The sequence below is a fragment of the Leptonychotes weddellii genome, chromosome 10 (genome assembly GCF_054177405.1).
Source record: "Leptonychotes weddellii isolate Sample4059 chromosome 10, ASM5417740v2, whole genome shotgun sequence".
Lineage (NCBI taxonomy): Eukaryota > Metazoa > Chordata > Mammalia > Carnivora > Phocidae > Leptonychotes > Leptonychotes weddellii.
In genome coordinates this window covers 39507848-39523407 of record NC_138378.1, presented here as the reverse complement: position 1 = coordinate 39523407, position 15560 = coordinate 39507848, and the positions used below count along the sequence as shown (strand labels likewise).

At 39.6% G+C, this 15560-nt stretch overlaps 1 protein-coding gene across 1 annotated transcript in view; it reads right to left on the bottom strand.

Moving 5' to 3' along the window:
• The window catches only part of CFAP61 (cilia and flagella associated protein 61), an 88519-nt gene that overhangs the window by 11082 nt on the left and 61877 nt on the right, over positions 1-15560 (bottom strand). Inside the window, exon 9 of the mRNA XM_081831984.1 lies at positions 4584-4675. Within this exon, the coding sequence (XP_081688110.1) occupies positions 4584-4675 (92 nt within the window). The remainder of the gene's footprint in view (positions 1-4583; positions 4676-15560) is intronic.

The following is a 15560-nucleotide window of genomic DNA, read 5'->3' as shown; positions in this document are numbered from 1 at the left end:
CCACCATCTATCCTCCCGAATATCACCCCAGATTCACTTCTCCACACGTCCTACCTTCCAGAAAGTGGTCGCTTTTCTGTTCAGAGAGTTGTTGCTATTCTTTTCTTCGATATCCTGTTGAGTTCGTAGGTGTTCAGAATGGTTTGATCCCTATCCAGCTGAATTCCTGAGAGGAGACGAAATCCAGGTCTCCTACTCCTCCGCCATCTTGCTCCGCCCGACTATAACCTATATTCTTATGGATTTTCTACTTTCTGCTTGTTCCATCAATTATTAAGGGAGGTATATTGAAATCTCCAAATATAGTCATTTATTTATTTGTTTGTATTTTCAGTTCTATCAGTTTTTGCTTCATGTGTTTTGAAATTCTATTAGATGCATAAGTATTTAGGATTGTTATGTTCTCTTGATCTTTGTTATTTCTGGTAATATTCTCTGTGCTGAAATCCACTTTGTCTGAAATGAATAAAGCTACTCCAGCTTTCTTCTGATTAGTGTTAACACGCTGTATCTTTTTGTATCTTTTTAATTTGAACCTATTGTAAATCTTAGTATTTAAAGTGCATTTTTGCGGTCCCTGGGTGGCTCAGTTGGTTAAGCATCTGACTTCGGCTCGGGTCATGATCCCAGGGTGCTGGGAACAAGCCCCGAGTCAGCCTACACACCTCAGTGAGTAGTCTGCTTCTCCCTCTTCCTCTCCCTCTGCCCCTCCCCCTGCTTGTGCACTCTCTCTCAAATAAAAAATAAAATCTTTAAAAAAAGTGCATTTTTGTAGTCTGCATATAATTGAGTCTTGCTTTTTCATCCAATCTATCTTGGCCTTATATGATCTTTGATGGGATATTCAATGTACATTACATTTAATGTAATTATCAATATGGTTAGGTTTAAGTCTGCCATCCTGCTATTTGTTTTATATTTGTCCCTCTGTTCTTGATACCCTTTTTCCATCTTTTTGCCTTCTTTTGGATTAGTTGTATATATATATTTTAAAAGATTTTATTTTTAAGTAATCTCTATACTCAACATGGGGCTTGAACTCACAACCCGGAGATCAAGAGTCACATGCTCTACCAACTGAGCCAGCCAGGCACCCCAGTTGTATATTTTTATGGTTCCATTTTCTCTCTTCTGTAGGTTTATTAATTATAACTCTCTGAATTCAATTTGTAGCTTCAATTTTTTTAGGGTTTATGATATACATCTTTAACTTATCACATCTATCTTCAGGTGATATTATACCACATCAGGTATGGTAGAAGAGCCTCCAAATAGTATATTTACATTTCTCCCCTCCTGGTTTTTGTACTGTTCTTGCCATACATTTCATTTTAACATTTGCTACAAGCCTCACACTATGTTGTTTTTATTTTACTTAAGCAATCAATTATCTTTTAAAGAGATATAAATAATAAGAACAAAATCTTACATGTGTACCCATCCCACTACCATTCCTCATTCCTCTGTGTAGATCCAGAGTTCCATCTGGTATCATTTCCCTTCTGCCTGAAGGACTTCAACATTTCTTGTAGGATGTGTCCACTGGTAATGAATTTGTCCACCTTTTGTGTGTAGATGAAAATTTTACTTTCATTTTTGAAAGACACTCAGTGGGCATAAAATTCTAGGCTGACAGTTTATTTTCTGTCAGGTCTTTAAAGATGCGACTGCACTGTCTTGCTGTTTGCATTGTTTCCAATTAGAAATCTGCAACTACGATCTTTGTTCTTCTCTTCCCAGCTTGCCTCTTCCCCGCTTCTGGCTGGTTTTAAGATTTTCTCTTTATCACTGGTTTTCCACTATTTGAATATGATGGGCTTTGGTACAGTTGTCTTCCTGTTTCTTGTGCTTGCTATTTATTGAACTTGTGTCTGTGGGTTTATTGTTTTCATAAAATCTAGAATTTGTTTAGTCATAATTTCTTCAAATATTTTTTCCGTCCCAACCTCTCCCTCCTCTTCTTTATGGACTCCACCTGCACACATATTAGCTACTTGATATTATCCCACAGCTCACTGATGCAATGATCTTTTTTATTTTTTAATTCTCATTTCTATTTCAAGTTTACTCACCTTTTTTTCTGCAAAGTTTAATCTATGGTTGATCCTTCTGTGTATTTTTCATCTCATGAATTGTAGTCTTTATGTCTAGAGGTTTTATTTGGGGTGTTTTTATATCTTCCATGTCTCTCTTTGAACTTTGGAACTTATATAGTTATAATAACTGTTTTAATGTTCTTGTCCACTAATTCTAACTTCTGCCTCAGATCTAGGGTGGTTTCAACTGGTTATCTCCACCTATGCATCATACATTCTGAGTTTTTTGGGTGCCTGGTAATATCTTCTTGGATTTCAAACACTGTAATTTAACCTATGTGGGTGCTAGTTAATTTTGCACTCCTATACACACTCTTGAACTTTGTTCTGGGACTCAGTCACTTGGGAGCACTTTGATCCTTTTGGTTATTGGTCTACAGATACGTTAGACATGACTGGTGCAGTGCTCTCTCTAGAGCTAATTATTCCCCGCTACTGATGCAAGACTCTTCTGTGCACTCTTCCAGTGCCTTGTGAATGAATCGTAAGGTTCTCCAGTCTGGCTGATAGGAATAGGCACTGGTTCCAGCTTTGGATGAGCACTGGGCACTGTAAACTCGAATCCTTTTGGGAGGTTCTTTCCTCAGCCCGACCTTCACTATTTCCACATATGCTGATTGGTCTTCAGCTGAATACTCAAGAGCAACCCTCTGCTGGTGTCTAACATCTCTCTCTGTGCAGCTCTCTCCTCTCTGGTACTCTGTCCTGCAAACCTTAGCAGCTTTAGTCTCCATGGACTTACAGATCTGCCTCCTCAATTCAGGGAGTTCACTGGGTTCCCACTGGGTTCTCTTGCCCTGTGCCATGGCCTGAAACTCTCTCAAGGCAGGAGTCCAGGGCAATCGGAGGACTCACCTGGCTTGTTTCCCATCTCTCCCATCATTCTCCTTGGCTACATGATAAGCAGTGTCTTAAAAACTGTTATCTCATATTTTGGCCACTTTTTGGTTTTTCAGGCAGGAGAATAAATCTAGTCTCTGTTACTCTATCTTTGCTAAAAGCTGAAGCCCTTAGCACTAAGTTTTTCTTTTTCATTAATTCCATTCATCAGCTTCATTTCCCTCAACCTAATCCATGTCATACAACCTTCTTTAAAAAGTCCCCTCCTCTGAGATTCTTCCCATCCTCCTTTCCACATACTGAATTAGAGCTCTCCTCTCCCATTCCAAGTCACTACCTCTTAAAGGCTGGCATTGTGTTTTGGTCTCATGAGTACCCTCCGACACAGCAGAGTGCCTGGCCATTGTGCATGCCCAACCTCCATGCAGAGACTAAATCAGCACTTGAAAATATAATAGCCAACCAGCTATAGGTCAGATCCTTTTGTGGTTTGGGGCCTAAGAATTCATTTTCCATAGAGACAGTGTGGAAATCTGGGAGGACAAGCCAAGTGGCCTAGTGCTAAAATAAAGGTCCTCTCTCCATCCTCCTTTTCCCAAGATTTTCTTTGCATGAGTTGATGGGCAAGGAGGAACATTGTTTTGTCCAAGTTTGAAAAGGAGAAAAAAAAAGACTTAGAGGCTACAGTCTAGAAGCAATGGCTCAGCACCTGCCCTCCATCCTGGGCTCAGGGAGGGGTTCTGGGCCCAGCTGGATGGAGAAGTCAGGCAGACCAGAAGCTGAAGGAGGTGTGTAGGGAAACACACCTTGGGATTCTGGCCACACACAGGGCTGATGTAGGACCAGGCCAACAACATTATCCCATTTTCCTGCCCCACCCGCTAGGTGAGGCCTTGTCCCTGAGGACACAAGAGACATGCTCTGAGGTCCCGCAGGAGTATGTGAGCACCCAGAGCCCAGTAAATTTGGGCATTTATATTACTGCAAACCCGTCAGTGGTCAGAAGTTGGCAAAGCTGGAACAAACAGCTGGATCTGTTGGCTCGTCTGCCAAACCACGGAATCTCTTACATGGCTGACTGTGGGCTCCTTCGCTGTGGGTTTACCCCTTCTTTAGGCGAAGGCAGCAGCAGCACAAGCAGACCTCTGGCAGCAGGAGGGCGCGGGGGGGGGGGGTGGGGCGGCTCCTGCTGAGGCTGGGCAGAGACAAGTGGAGCCAGTGGCTCTCTGGGAAGCTGTGGAGGGCATCTCTATAGCTCCCAAAGCCCGATCGGGCAGGAAGGAAAACAGGTCCTCATGTGAGTATGTGGGCAGCGTGTAAGTGTCTTCAGTATGTCTGGATTTTCTACCTGGCTTTAAATGAGCAGCTTTATCTGCCTCAGCCTCCTGAAGTCAGGGAATGGGTGAGAAGGAAGGAAGAGAAGGGATGAAACTCCATTCTGACCTGTATTCGTGAAGCTAGTGATGCGGCTCTGATTCGTCTGTTACAAACACGCACCCAGGTTTCCTCCCGGCCTCCCCAGTCTTACTGCTAGTGAGGCCTTTTCTACAGCAGGCATCAGAACTCAGTCATGAGCCAGCACCTCACAACAAAAGCAGCCCCACACCCGCCCCAGGGCCCCAGGCATGGATGAGTGACCTCCGTTACCTGAACGCCTTCCATGGCCTCTGGAGAGACAGGTTCCCGTGGCTCCTCAACTATTTTCGGGGAACTGTGGTTGCTAGTACCGAGCTCAGCATCTTTGAGAGAGAGAGTGGCATAATGACAGAAAATAGATGATAAACATCTGCAGAGCCACAGGACACCGGAGACAGCCGGGAAACTGATGTGTTTCTCACCTGCGGCACATCTGAAGAATGGTAGAGCAGAGGGCAGTACCATGAGGTGGGGAGTGGGGAGCCCACCCCAATTCTGACCTCTTAGGGCCCTTATGAATGGGATGGAGATAAAGTGATACCCACCCCTATAGAGTTATGGGGAAAACATGATGCCAGCGATGGGCCGGGGCCTGGTTCTGGCCCACAGCGGGGAGAGGGGGTCCTCACCCTCTGTGGCTCCTGAGCCAGTGCTCCTTTCATAGGAACCCCCCTTTAAAGTTTACAAACAACTGATTAGAAACTTTCTGGGCCGCAGGCTTTGAAATGATTTCAAGACCGCACGTGGGAAAGACCACAATTAGCCATGTCAGCGCCAAAAGATTAATTAGCACAGGGCTGCTTTTCCTTTGTTTGAAAATATTATAGCATGCAGTCTGACAGTGACCACTATTTTTACTTCTCTGCTTTCTAAGCAAGAAGAACTGGAGCTGAGCATTACTGTTTCAGTATGTTCTGGAAAGTCAATAATCAGGGTAGTGTTTGTGTCTTTAACTTTCACTAAAAATTACAGTAGAAAAAAAAATTTTCCCACTTTTGTCTACAAAGCTCTTCTTCCCCCCCCCCACCCCCTTCTCCTTCCTCCTTCTGCATTCTTGTCTTTCTTCTGGGCCTTATTTCTCTTCCTGTCTTTCTGTCCCCTTCTCTCTCTATCTTGTCAGTCTCTCTTCGCTTCCCCTTTCCCCCTCCCTCCTCCCTCCCACCTCTTCCTTCTGGTTGCCCCCCGTGTCTGCTCTGCTGGAGGATTCTCAGCGATGACATCTGTTCACAGCCACCCCAGGATGATCTGCCCAGGGGCTGCCCCTCTGCACTGCCCTTCTTGTCTCTGACGATCACGTCAGACACTGCGGATAGGCCAGAGGTAGCCTATCCTCTCAGCTTCTTCTTCTCCCACTGTGCCAGCCCGGGCAATGGCTCCTGTGGATGCCTCTCAACCCCAAATCCTCAGATTACCTGCTTCTGGCAAAGATGGGGCTGAGTGAAACAGAATGAAATTCTAAGAAAAAAACTGGATGGCCAGGAAAGTGTACAGGGCATAGATGAGAGGTACATAATGTTGAAGGTACAATGAAAGAGAATCACATCCCAGGATAAGGGGTAGCTCTTTGGGCATGGGGAGAAAGTGTCTGGAAAGAGGAGTAAAGGACCTAGAATTCCTCTTCTGAAGAAACATGCTTGGTGGAATGCATCATGTCTTAGCTCCTGAATATGTCCTACTCCCTGCAAAACTTTTCAGAAAGTCTAAATGGGGCTTCCAGCATTCTCATGATGACAAGAGCCACGTGCTTTTTATGTTAATTTACTTTGTTGATATAACGTGCAATTGGTAAAAATGCATGAACTTCTACATATATTTACTCCCATGTACCAACCACCCAAACAAATACCTAAAGTATTCCCAGCACCCAGAAGTTTCCTTCATCTCCCTGTCTAGCCAATATACCACTTAAAGGCAAATGCTATTCTGTATTCTACCATCATTGATCTGTTTTGCTCAGCAGCATACTTTTTGAGTTAAAAAAAACACATATCAATAATTCCCTATTCTTAAGTTCTACTCTATGTTTTTAAAGATAGATTTTCCTATTTTGTTTTCAATTTGAAGAACTACCCAAAAAAGCAACTAAAAGAAAAATACTAGACCTTCGCTGTGCATATATTTCTTTTATAATTAAGATAAAATTAGTAAAAAAGTAAGAGACCTTAAAGAATGGATTCGATTTGCAATGAACAGATAATCCTGCTGACTTCACTGTTTGACAGTCTAATGTTCAGGACACAATTACCAACTACAACAGCTAATTGTCTTGGCTGAACTGTCGTGGGGTTATTGCAGTTTATTAGTAAGCAGGGGCCACGCTTGTCCCCAGAGGTGGCTGCATTTCAGAACTGGGCGAGGTGAATCCATCTCTCTTTCTTGTGTCTCCGGGGTTTTGTGAGGTTTAATTAGTTAATGTTCATAATGTGTCCTAAGATCCTCAAATGTGAGGTGCTATCTGAGGGAAAAGTCAGGGCACTGTATTGTATAACACACAACTGAAAACATGACTGAGGCTGCAGATTTAATTGTTATTTTATTACTTACACCACCTATGTAGCTTAGAAGTTTCGAACTAGTGGGAGTAGAAGCACCATTCGCTAGGACTTTCCCTGTTCTTGAGATTGCTTCTATGGGATGGGTTTACCATGAATCTAATAATGCTAGAGGTTCAGGTACCCCTCCCCCCACTGTACAGGCCCCTCCCAAGACACAGCACCTACTATTGCATTCACAATTTTGCATTTGTTTTCTTAAAGAGGGCTCTCAAATTGTATCGACTCTAGGTCCCGCAAGACCTGGGTCTGCCCTGCTCTATCTGATAGCGATAATACACACGGAAAGCTAATGAATACATTTTGATGGCTTTAGGAATAAATAATAGTAAACAATCTGGTGGGGTTTAACATTTATTTTAAATATAGATCAAAACTCCCAATCAGATGTTTTTGTGAAATGAAATAAATTGATTCTAAAACAGTAAATATGGAGGAATAGTTTTTAAGACATTTTAAGAAATAATCAACAACAGAATTTTAAGAAACAAGAACAAAGAGCAGGCCAAATTTCCTAATGAATATTAAGACATGTTATAAAGCCACAGTTACTAGAACCATGTATTATTCAAGTAATAGAACAGAATGGAATCCAGAAAAGAGTCAGACAATTATAAAATTACTAATATATGTTAAAGGTGGCATTTCAAATTGGTGGAGAAAGAATAAACTATACAAATAAATAAATAGTGCTGGCTCATCATATGGGAAAAAATTAATTTGGGCCCCTATTTCATATGATACAAAAAAATCACTTGCACGGGGCACCTGGGTGGCTCAGTTGGTTAAGCAGCTGCCGTCAGCTCAGGTCATGATTCCAGGGTCCTGGGATTGAGCCCCACGTCTGGCTCCCTGCTCAGCGGAGAGCCTGCCTCTCCCTCTCCCTCTGCCTGCCACTCTGCCTACTTATGCTCTCTATCTCTGTCAAATAAATAAATAAAATCTTTAAAAAAATCACTTGCAAATCTGCTAACAGCCTAAAGTCTTTTTTTTTAATGTTGAAATTATAGGAGAATATCTTTATGATCTTGGGGGTGGAGAAATTCTTCCTTAAAAATCCATCTGCAAAAGGGTAGAAGTCATAAAAGCAAAATATTTTTTACTTATTTACTTGTGTGTGTGTGCCAGGCATTTTTTTAAGTTTTTATTTTAATTCCAGTTAGTTAACATACCTATTCGACCACATCAAAATCTAAAAGGTCTCTTAAAAGTACCCTAAAAAGAAATTTTTAAAAAATTAGATACATGGAGAAAATATTTGCAATACATAAAATAGACTAACAATCTAATTACAGAAAGGAGAAATAACCCATTAGGCAAAGGCAATGAATATCCAGGAAATGTAAATGACCAAAAAACATACAAAAGTGTTCATCCTCAATAATATTCAGAGAAATAAAATTAAAACGATATCTTCTTTCATACCTATCATATTGTCAAAAGTTTAAAATGCTGACACTGAGTATGAGAGAACTGTGAAAGGGTCTTGAGGAAGACCACTGGTTTGGCCACATGTGGTGGCATGTGAGTATTTCCAAGCCCAGCAAGAACAACTCCAGGAATAGGGCCTGGGGAAACTCTTGCAAGGGATCCAAGAGATATGCACTGGGATGTTTGCTGCAGCACTTCTTGCAATAACAAAATAACAGAAACAACTTTAATGTCCATCTAAGGACAAGTGTGACATATTCCATGTGGTGGAATACTGCCCAGAAGGTAAAAAGAGTGTCCTAGATCTTAGATCTATGCATACCAACATTACTAGATCTCAAAGAATTGAGTGAAGAAGTAAATTTCAAAACATCACATATTCCCAAAGACACCATTTATATATTAAAAAAAAAAAATGCAACCACAAAATGGTAGTGTTTTGTCTATGAATACATGGACTTCACATAAAAGTATAAACAATTGGTCTGGGTGGACACATACTAAAGTTATTACAATAGCTATTTCTGGGGAGGAGAGGAAGAATCAGGCTTAGATGTGGTTCAATGGAAACTCAACTTTAACTGCATTATTTTAATTTTTTAAAGGACAGTTTCATGCAATCAAGATTTTTTAAATGTCCAATTATAAAAGTAAATTTCTATCTCCAAAATACTACAAAATAGCCATTCTTGTTTATTATTATCATATTATGGATGATTTCAAAAAAGCCTGCCAAATGAATTTAAGTCACTCAATTTTAAGAAGGGGAAAGATGAGAGGTTGAAGTTAAATCATTCATTCAACTAAACTTCAATGGAGAGCAATGAGCTGCAAGCACCCTGAGATACTCAAAAGTAAATAATGAATAAGATGTAGCCCCTCTTATTCTACAAGGCTCACAAGTGATCAGGGTATACACACACACACACACACACACACCCCTATCTCAAAGTGTGAAAGTTGCTAAAGCAGACATATGAACAAAGCACACTGAGTACTCATTTATTCATTCATTCATTTAAAAATTTATATTTCACACCTACCATCTGTTAGACATTAACATTCTAGGGATTTCAGCAATGACCAAGACGAACTTGCACCACCAAAGTTTAGTAAATGAACAAGAAAATACTAAGTTATTATAGATGGCATATAGAAAATGCCCCAGGATCTGCTTTAGATTGAGTGGTCGAAGTCCTTCCAAACATTTAAGTTGAGACCCGAAGGCTAAGAAGTAGCCTCGAGACAATAAAAGAGAATGGAAATAATGAGCAGACAACTCTTTCTAGGAGTTTTGCTGAAGAGTGAAGACACCGTTATTTCTTGGTATGTTTTCCTTCCTTGGTTTGCCTCTGGCCCTGTGGTCTTCTTTGTAATTGTGTTACTTTCCTGGGGCTGCTGTAACAAATTACCACTCACTTGGTGGCTTAATGATAAAAATGTATTCTCTCACAGTTCTGGAAGCCAGAGTCCAAAATCAGTATCCCTGAGCAGAAATTAAGGTGTCGGCAGGGACACACTCCCTCCAGAGGCTCTAGGGGAGAGGCTGTTTTTGCCTCTTCCAGCTTATAGTGACTGCCAGCATTCCTTGCCATGTGGCCACATCACTCCAATCTCTGTCTTTGTGGTCACAGCCTCCTCCTGTCTGTTACCTCCCTCTGTCTCTCTCTCATAAGGACACTTGTGATAGCATTTGGGCCCCTCAGATAACCCAGGATAATCTCATCTAGAGATCCTTTATCACACCTACAAATACTCTTTTTCCAGAACCAAGGTAATATTTACAGGTTCCAGGGATTAGAATGTAGACATCTTTTGGGAGGTAATATTTCAGTGTACCTCAAAAGGCACCTGTAGCTAGCTGAAGGAGTGCTGTGTATCCATCCAAATGCTTACTAGGAAGATCAAACTCAACTCATCCAAATCCGAAATCACAGCATCTCCATCATATAATTCCTTCACTTTTATTATTCCCATTTCACAAAATGGTCCCACCATCCATTTAATTTCTGCAGTCATCCTTGACTTTTCCCTTTTCTATAACCCTCCTTTTCTCCATATGCAGTAAAATATCAAATTCCATTAATTCTCCAAAATATCTCAGGTTCATCCACAATCACTGTTTTGATTCAGTCCCTCCTCTTTTCTTTCCTGGACACTCTAGTGGCTGTTGGAAAGTCTTTCTGTGAACTAGAAGTCGACCATGGCTCCCTTTCTAATTAAAGATTCCCAATGGAGTGGCACTGGGTGGCTCAGTCGTTAAGCGTCTGCCTTCGGCTCAGGTCATGATCCCAGAGTCCTGGGATCAAGCCCCGCATCAGGCTCTCTGCTCCACGGGAAGCCTGCTTCTCCCTCTCCCACTCCCCCTGCTTGTGTTCCCTCTCTCTCTGTGTCTCTCTCTGTCAAATAAATAAAAAAATCCTAAAAAAAAAAAAAAAAAGCTTCCCAATGGAACACCATCTGGTATGTTTTGAATAAATTAATCTAAACTCTTTTGCAAGGCATGAAAGCCTTCATTGCCTCACCTCAATCTCCTGTCCTGCTTCATCTCTTGTCAATCCCTCACTTCATGCTCTAGCAGCCCTGAACTTGTACATTCCCTTCATAAGCGATGGTTTCTAATACCTCCTTATTTTGCACATTTTGTTCCCTCTGCTAGGAAAATCTTTCTGCTTATTCACCTAGAAAGCCCCAATTAGTTTTTGAAGTTTTGACTCAAAAGCTTTTTTTCCTGTGAATTCTAAGCTGATGCTCTCAAGATGACTTAGATATAATTCTGCCGTGGTCCCACCACAATTTTCTAGCCTTCAAAACACTTCTCTTATTGTAAATTAATTTGTCCTGCTTATTTATCCTGCCATTAGACGGTACTAGACTCACCAGTACTAGACTCCTAAAATCTAGTATATGGGAAGTACTCAGTATTTACTGAATGGCTGAATGAACATAAAGAGGCTGATGATAAAGTCCACAATGATACAAAGGAAAACACTAGGCAGGCTGCATGAAAGGAGGATAAAGGGCTTTTTTCTTATTTTCAAGGAAACTCCTCCCAACTGGACTGCAGTGCAGACTCCAAGCCATACAGTATGATCAACTTGAGCTTCGTGCCCTGGTAATTCCCATATCACACTCTTGAGATGAGACTATAGGTTTTAGCCTCCTCCAGGCTAAATTGGAGTTTGTGTCTCCAATAAGACAGGAGAAAGAAGACCATGAAAATGAACAAGGGGTGAAATGATGATGCTGATTTTTCACCCTCCCTGGATGTAGGCCCTTTGCTATTTAAGTATCCTATCCTGATTCTGGGCTCAGCAATGTGACCTGCTTTAGATAAATAACATATGTTAGTTCAAAGCCTAGACCTCAAGAGGCCATGTGTGTTTCTACTTGGTCTCCTGCACCTTTTGGTCACCATAACAACATGCCCAATCTAGCCTGCTAAAGGATGAGAGGCACATGGAGCAGAGCCAAGGCCAGCCTAAATCAGCCAACAGCAACCAACCCCAAGACATGTGAGAAGACCCAGCTAAGATCAAGAGAGCTGCCTAACTGACCCTAGCTGTATCAGCAAAACATGCTTATTGTGGTATGCCACTGTGGTTTTGTGGCTATTGGCTGGAAGCAGTACTGTTGTAATGGATTACTGATGAAATCACAAAAGATAATAGAGAGAATCAACCAAGCCTGGTTCTTTAAAAATACTAATTAAATTGACACTGGGGAGATTAATAAAGGAAAAAGCACAAATAAATAATGGCAGTAATGAAACATAAAAACATAGGAGACATCTATAAAGTAAGATGGTAGATATAAACCCATAAGAAGATTAAGTATAAATGGACTAAATATTCTAATTAAAAGACATCATTGTCATTCTAGATTAAAAACAACAACTAAACTCTATGCTGTTTATAAAAGACATACCTAAAATGTAAGGAAATAGGAAGAATGAAAATAAAAGAATGGAAAAAGATATGGTATGCAAATATGTATCAAAGAAAGTAGGTATGGCTGTATTAAAATCAGAAAAAGTAGACTTTAAGACAAAAAAAAAAGATCACTAAAGATGAAGAGGATACTTCATAACTGATTTTTTAAAAAGTTCAAAGAAGATATAATCTAAAAATTATACACTTAATAACACAGATTCAAAATACATAATGAAAAATGATAGGCTATGAGTAGAAATCAGTACACCCATAATCAAAGCAGGAGATTTTAACATATTTCTCATTAATTGATCAAATAAGTGATGAAGTCAATAAGGATGAAATATTGGGCAACATTTTATCAAATGTGACTGATTTATCTAGAACCCTACACCTAACAACTATAGGATATACACTATTTTGATAGACAAAATAGGAATGTTTTCAAAACTTGACCATATGTTCAACAAAGTTTAAAGGATTAAAATCACACAGGGTAGGTTCTCTGACTTCAATGCAATTAAGTTAATACACAGTAATAAAAAAAATAAAAAATACCCCCCCCCAAAAAAAAGACTAATAAAATTGACAAATGACTAGCAAGACTGTTTGAGACAGGAGAATACACATAATCAAGGTCAGGAATTTTGAAAAAGGCAGTGTCACTATAGAGCTTATGAACAGTTAAAGTGTAATAGGAAAAAATGAAAAATGGCTTCAGTTTTACCCTAATGCATTTGAAAATGTAAAGGAAATGTACAAAAAATTACAAACTACCAAACAAAGACTAGTTCTACAATTTAAAAAAATTGAAACTGCAATCAAAAACCTTCCCCCCAAAAGCCCACCAGGTTTAGACAGCTTCCCTGGCAAATTCTACAAAACATTTAAAGAATAAATATCTCTAGCCTTGCATAAACTTCCAAAAAGAGAAGAAGGAAGAATATTGCTCAAATTGTTTTGTGGGCCAACAGAACCTCATTTCCAAAGTTTGGCAAAGACATTTCAAGAACTGAAAATTACAGACCACTCTTACTCATGGAACATACCTGCAAAAATCCTCAACAAAACATTAGCAAAGAATCCAGCACTGCATAAAAAGAATAATAAGTCTAATATTAACAAAATAGTTAACATATAAAAATTAATCAATGTAATTTACCTCATTAACAGAATAATGAAGAATCATATGATCAACTCAGTAAATACAGAAAAAAAGTATTTTATAGAATTCAATTCAATTAAAACAACAACAACAACAACCATTCTTGATAAATTTCTTAGCAAATCATAAATACAGAAACTTTCTTAATCTGATAATGGGTATTCACAAAGCTATCCTTAATTGTAATATATTCAGAGCTTTCCATTTCATATTAAGAACAACAAGAGGATGCCTGCTAACACCATTTCTATTCAAGGTATTAATCAGGGCATGAAAAAGAAATAAAAATAATAAGGATTGGAAAATAAGAAATAAAAACTCACATTATACAGAAAAATCCAAAAGAATCTGCAGATAAATCATAGAATTAATAAATCAGTGCAGAAAGGTTGTTGATATAAGGTCAACATCCAAAACAAATTGCATTTCTATATAACAGCAATAAACAATTTGAAAACAAAATTTTTTTTTAAAGATTTTATTTATTTATTAGAGAGAGAGAGAAACAGCATGAGAGGGGATAGGGTCAGAGGGAGAAGCAGGCTCCTCGCTGAGCCGGGAGCCCGATGTGGGACTTGATCCCAGGACTCCGGGATCATGACCCGAGCCGAAGGCAGTCACTTAACCAACTGAGCCACCCAGGCGCCCTTGAAAACAAAAATTTTTAAAGATAAATTTTCCAAAAGTGTGAAAATATTAAATACCTAGGAATGAATCTAACAACAGGTGTGAAAAGCATATATTGCAAAAAGTATAAAACATTGTGAAAAGAAATTAAAGAGGACAGAAATAAACTGAGGAATATACTATGTTCATAGATTAGATATCTTACTACATTGTAAAGATGTCAGTCCCCCCCACACACTGATCTATAGGTTCAAAGCAATCCCATTCAAGATCTCAAATTATTATTTTGGGGGTGCCTGGGTGGCTCAGTCAGTTAAGCATCTGCCTTTGGCTCAGGTCATGATCCCAGGGTCCTGGGATGGAGCCCTGCATTGCATCAGGCTCCCTGTTCAGTGGGGAGCCTGGTTCTCCCTCTGCCTGCCACTCCCCCTGCTTGTGTTCTCTCTCGCTCTCTGTCAAACAAATTAAAAAAAAAATCTTTAAAATTATTTTTGAGCTGACTTGCAAGTTTATGTGGGAAATCAGATAAACTGAGTTTTTAAATTTTTTTTGAAAATTTTATTTTTTTGAATAATCCCTACACCCAACATGGGGCTCAAACTCAACCCCAAGATCAAGAGGAGCACTTTCCACAGACTGAGCCAGCCAGGTGCTCCACAGATAAACTGGTTTTAAAATGTCTTAAGGTAAATTTGTTTGTTTGTTAAAATTGTTACCTCCTGTAGTTATTTCTGAATTATTTATGGTTACATTGATTAAATAGGTAATTAAGTATTGTTTAAAGATTTCATTTATTTATTTATTTATTTGAGAGCAAGTGAGCAAGAGAGGGCACAAACGGGGAGCGGGAGAGGAAGAAACAGGCTCCCCACCAAGCAGGGAGCCTGACTTGGGGCTTGATCCCAGGACTGTGGGATCATGACCTGAGCTCAAGGCCAACACTTAACCAACTGAGCCAAGGCACCCCAGTAATTAACTATTTTTTCACAGCAACCTGTGATCATATAAAATCAGGTGTTCAAACCTTTTAAGATATTTGACAACTTTTGGTATTTTGCTTTCTCAAAATCGAATCCTAAGTAACATCTTGATCCTTAACTGACTTCCCAGAGGGCCCCTGGAAAATTCTCAAGGGATTTCTTCTTCTCCTTGTAAAATGAGAGATATCAAAAATTAATTAGATACATTGAATAGCATAAAAAACACTGTCAAATAAGAAGAGATGTTTAACTTTCCCTAGGTTGTATTTGTGTGGGTAAATACTTCTGGGATTATATGAAGCTCCTAGAAATTTGTCAGCTTCCTTACTGTCCATATGTCCTGGTACTGCTTAGCCTCATGTTAGACACAACGATAATATAACGCTATCAACACTCTAGTTATTATTTTCAAATGCAGCATGCCACAGAAACAACAAAAGTTCCTTGCCAATTATGTTAATTTCATAATGAACTCTCATAAGATCTTTAGCCACAGACAGTTAAGTCTTCCACCATCTGCA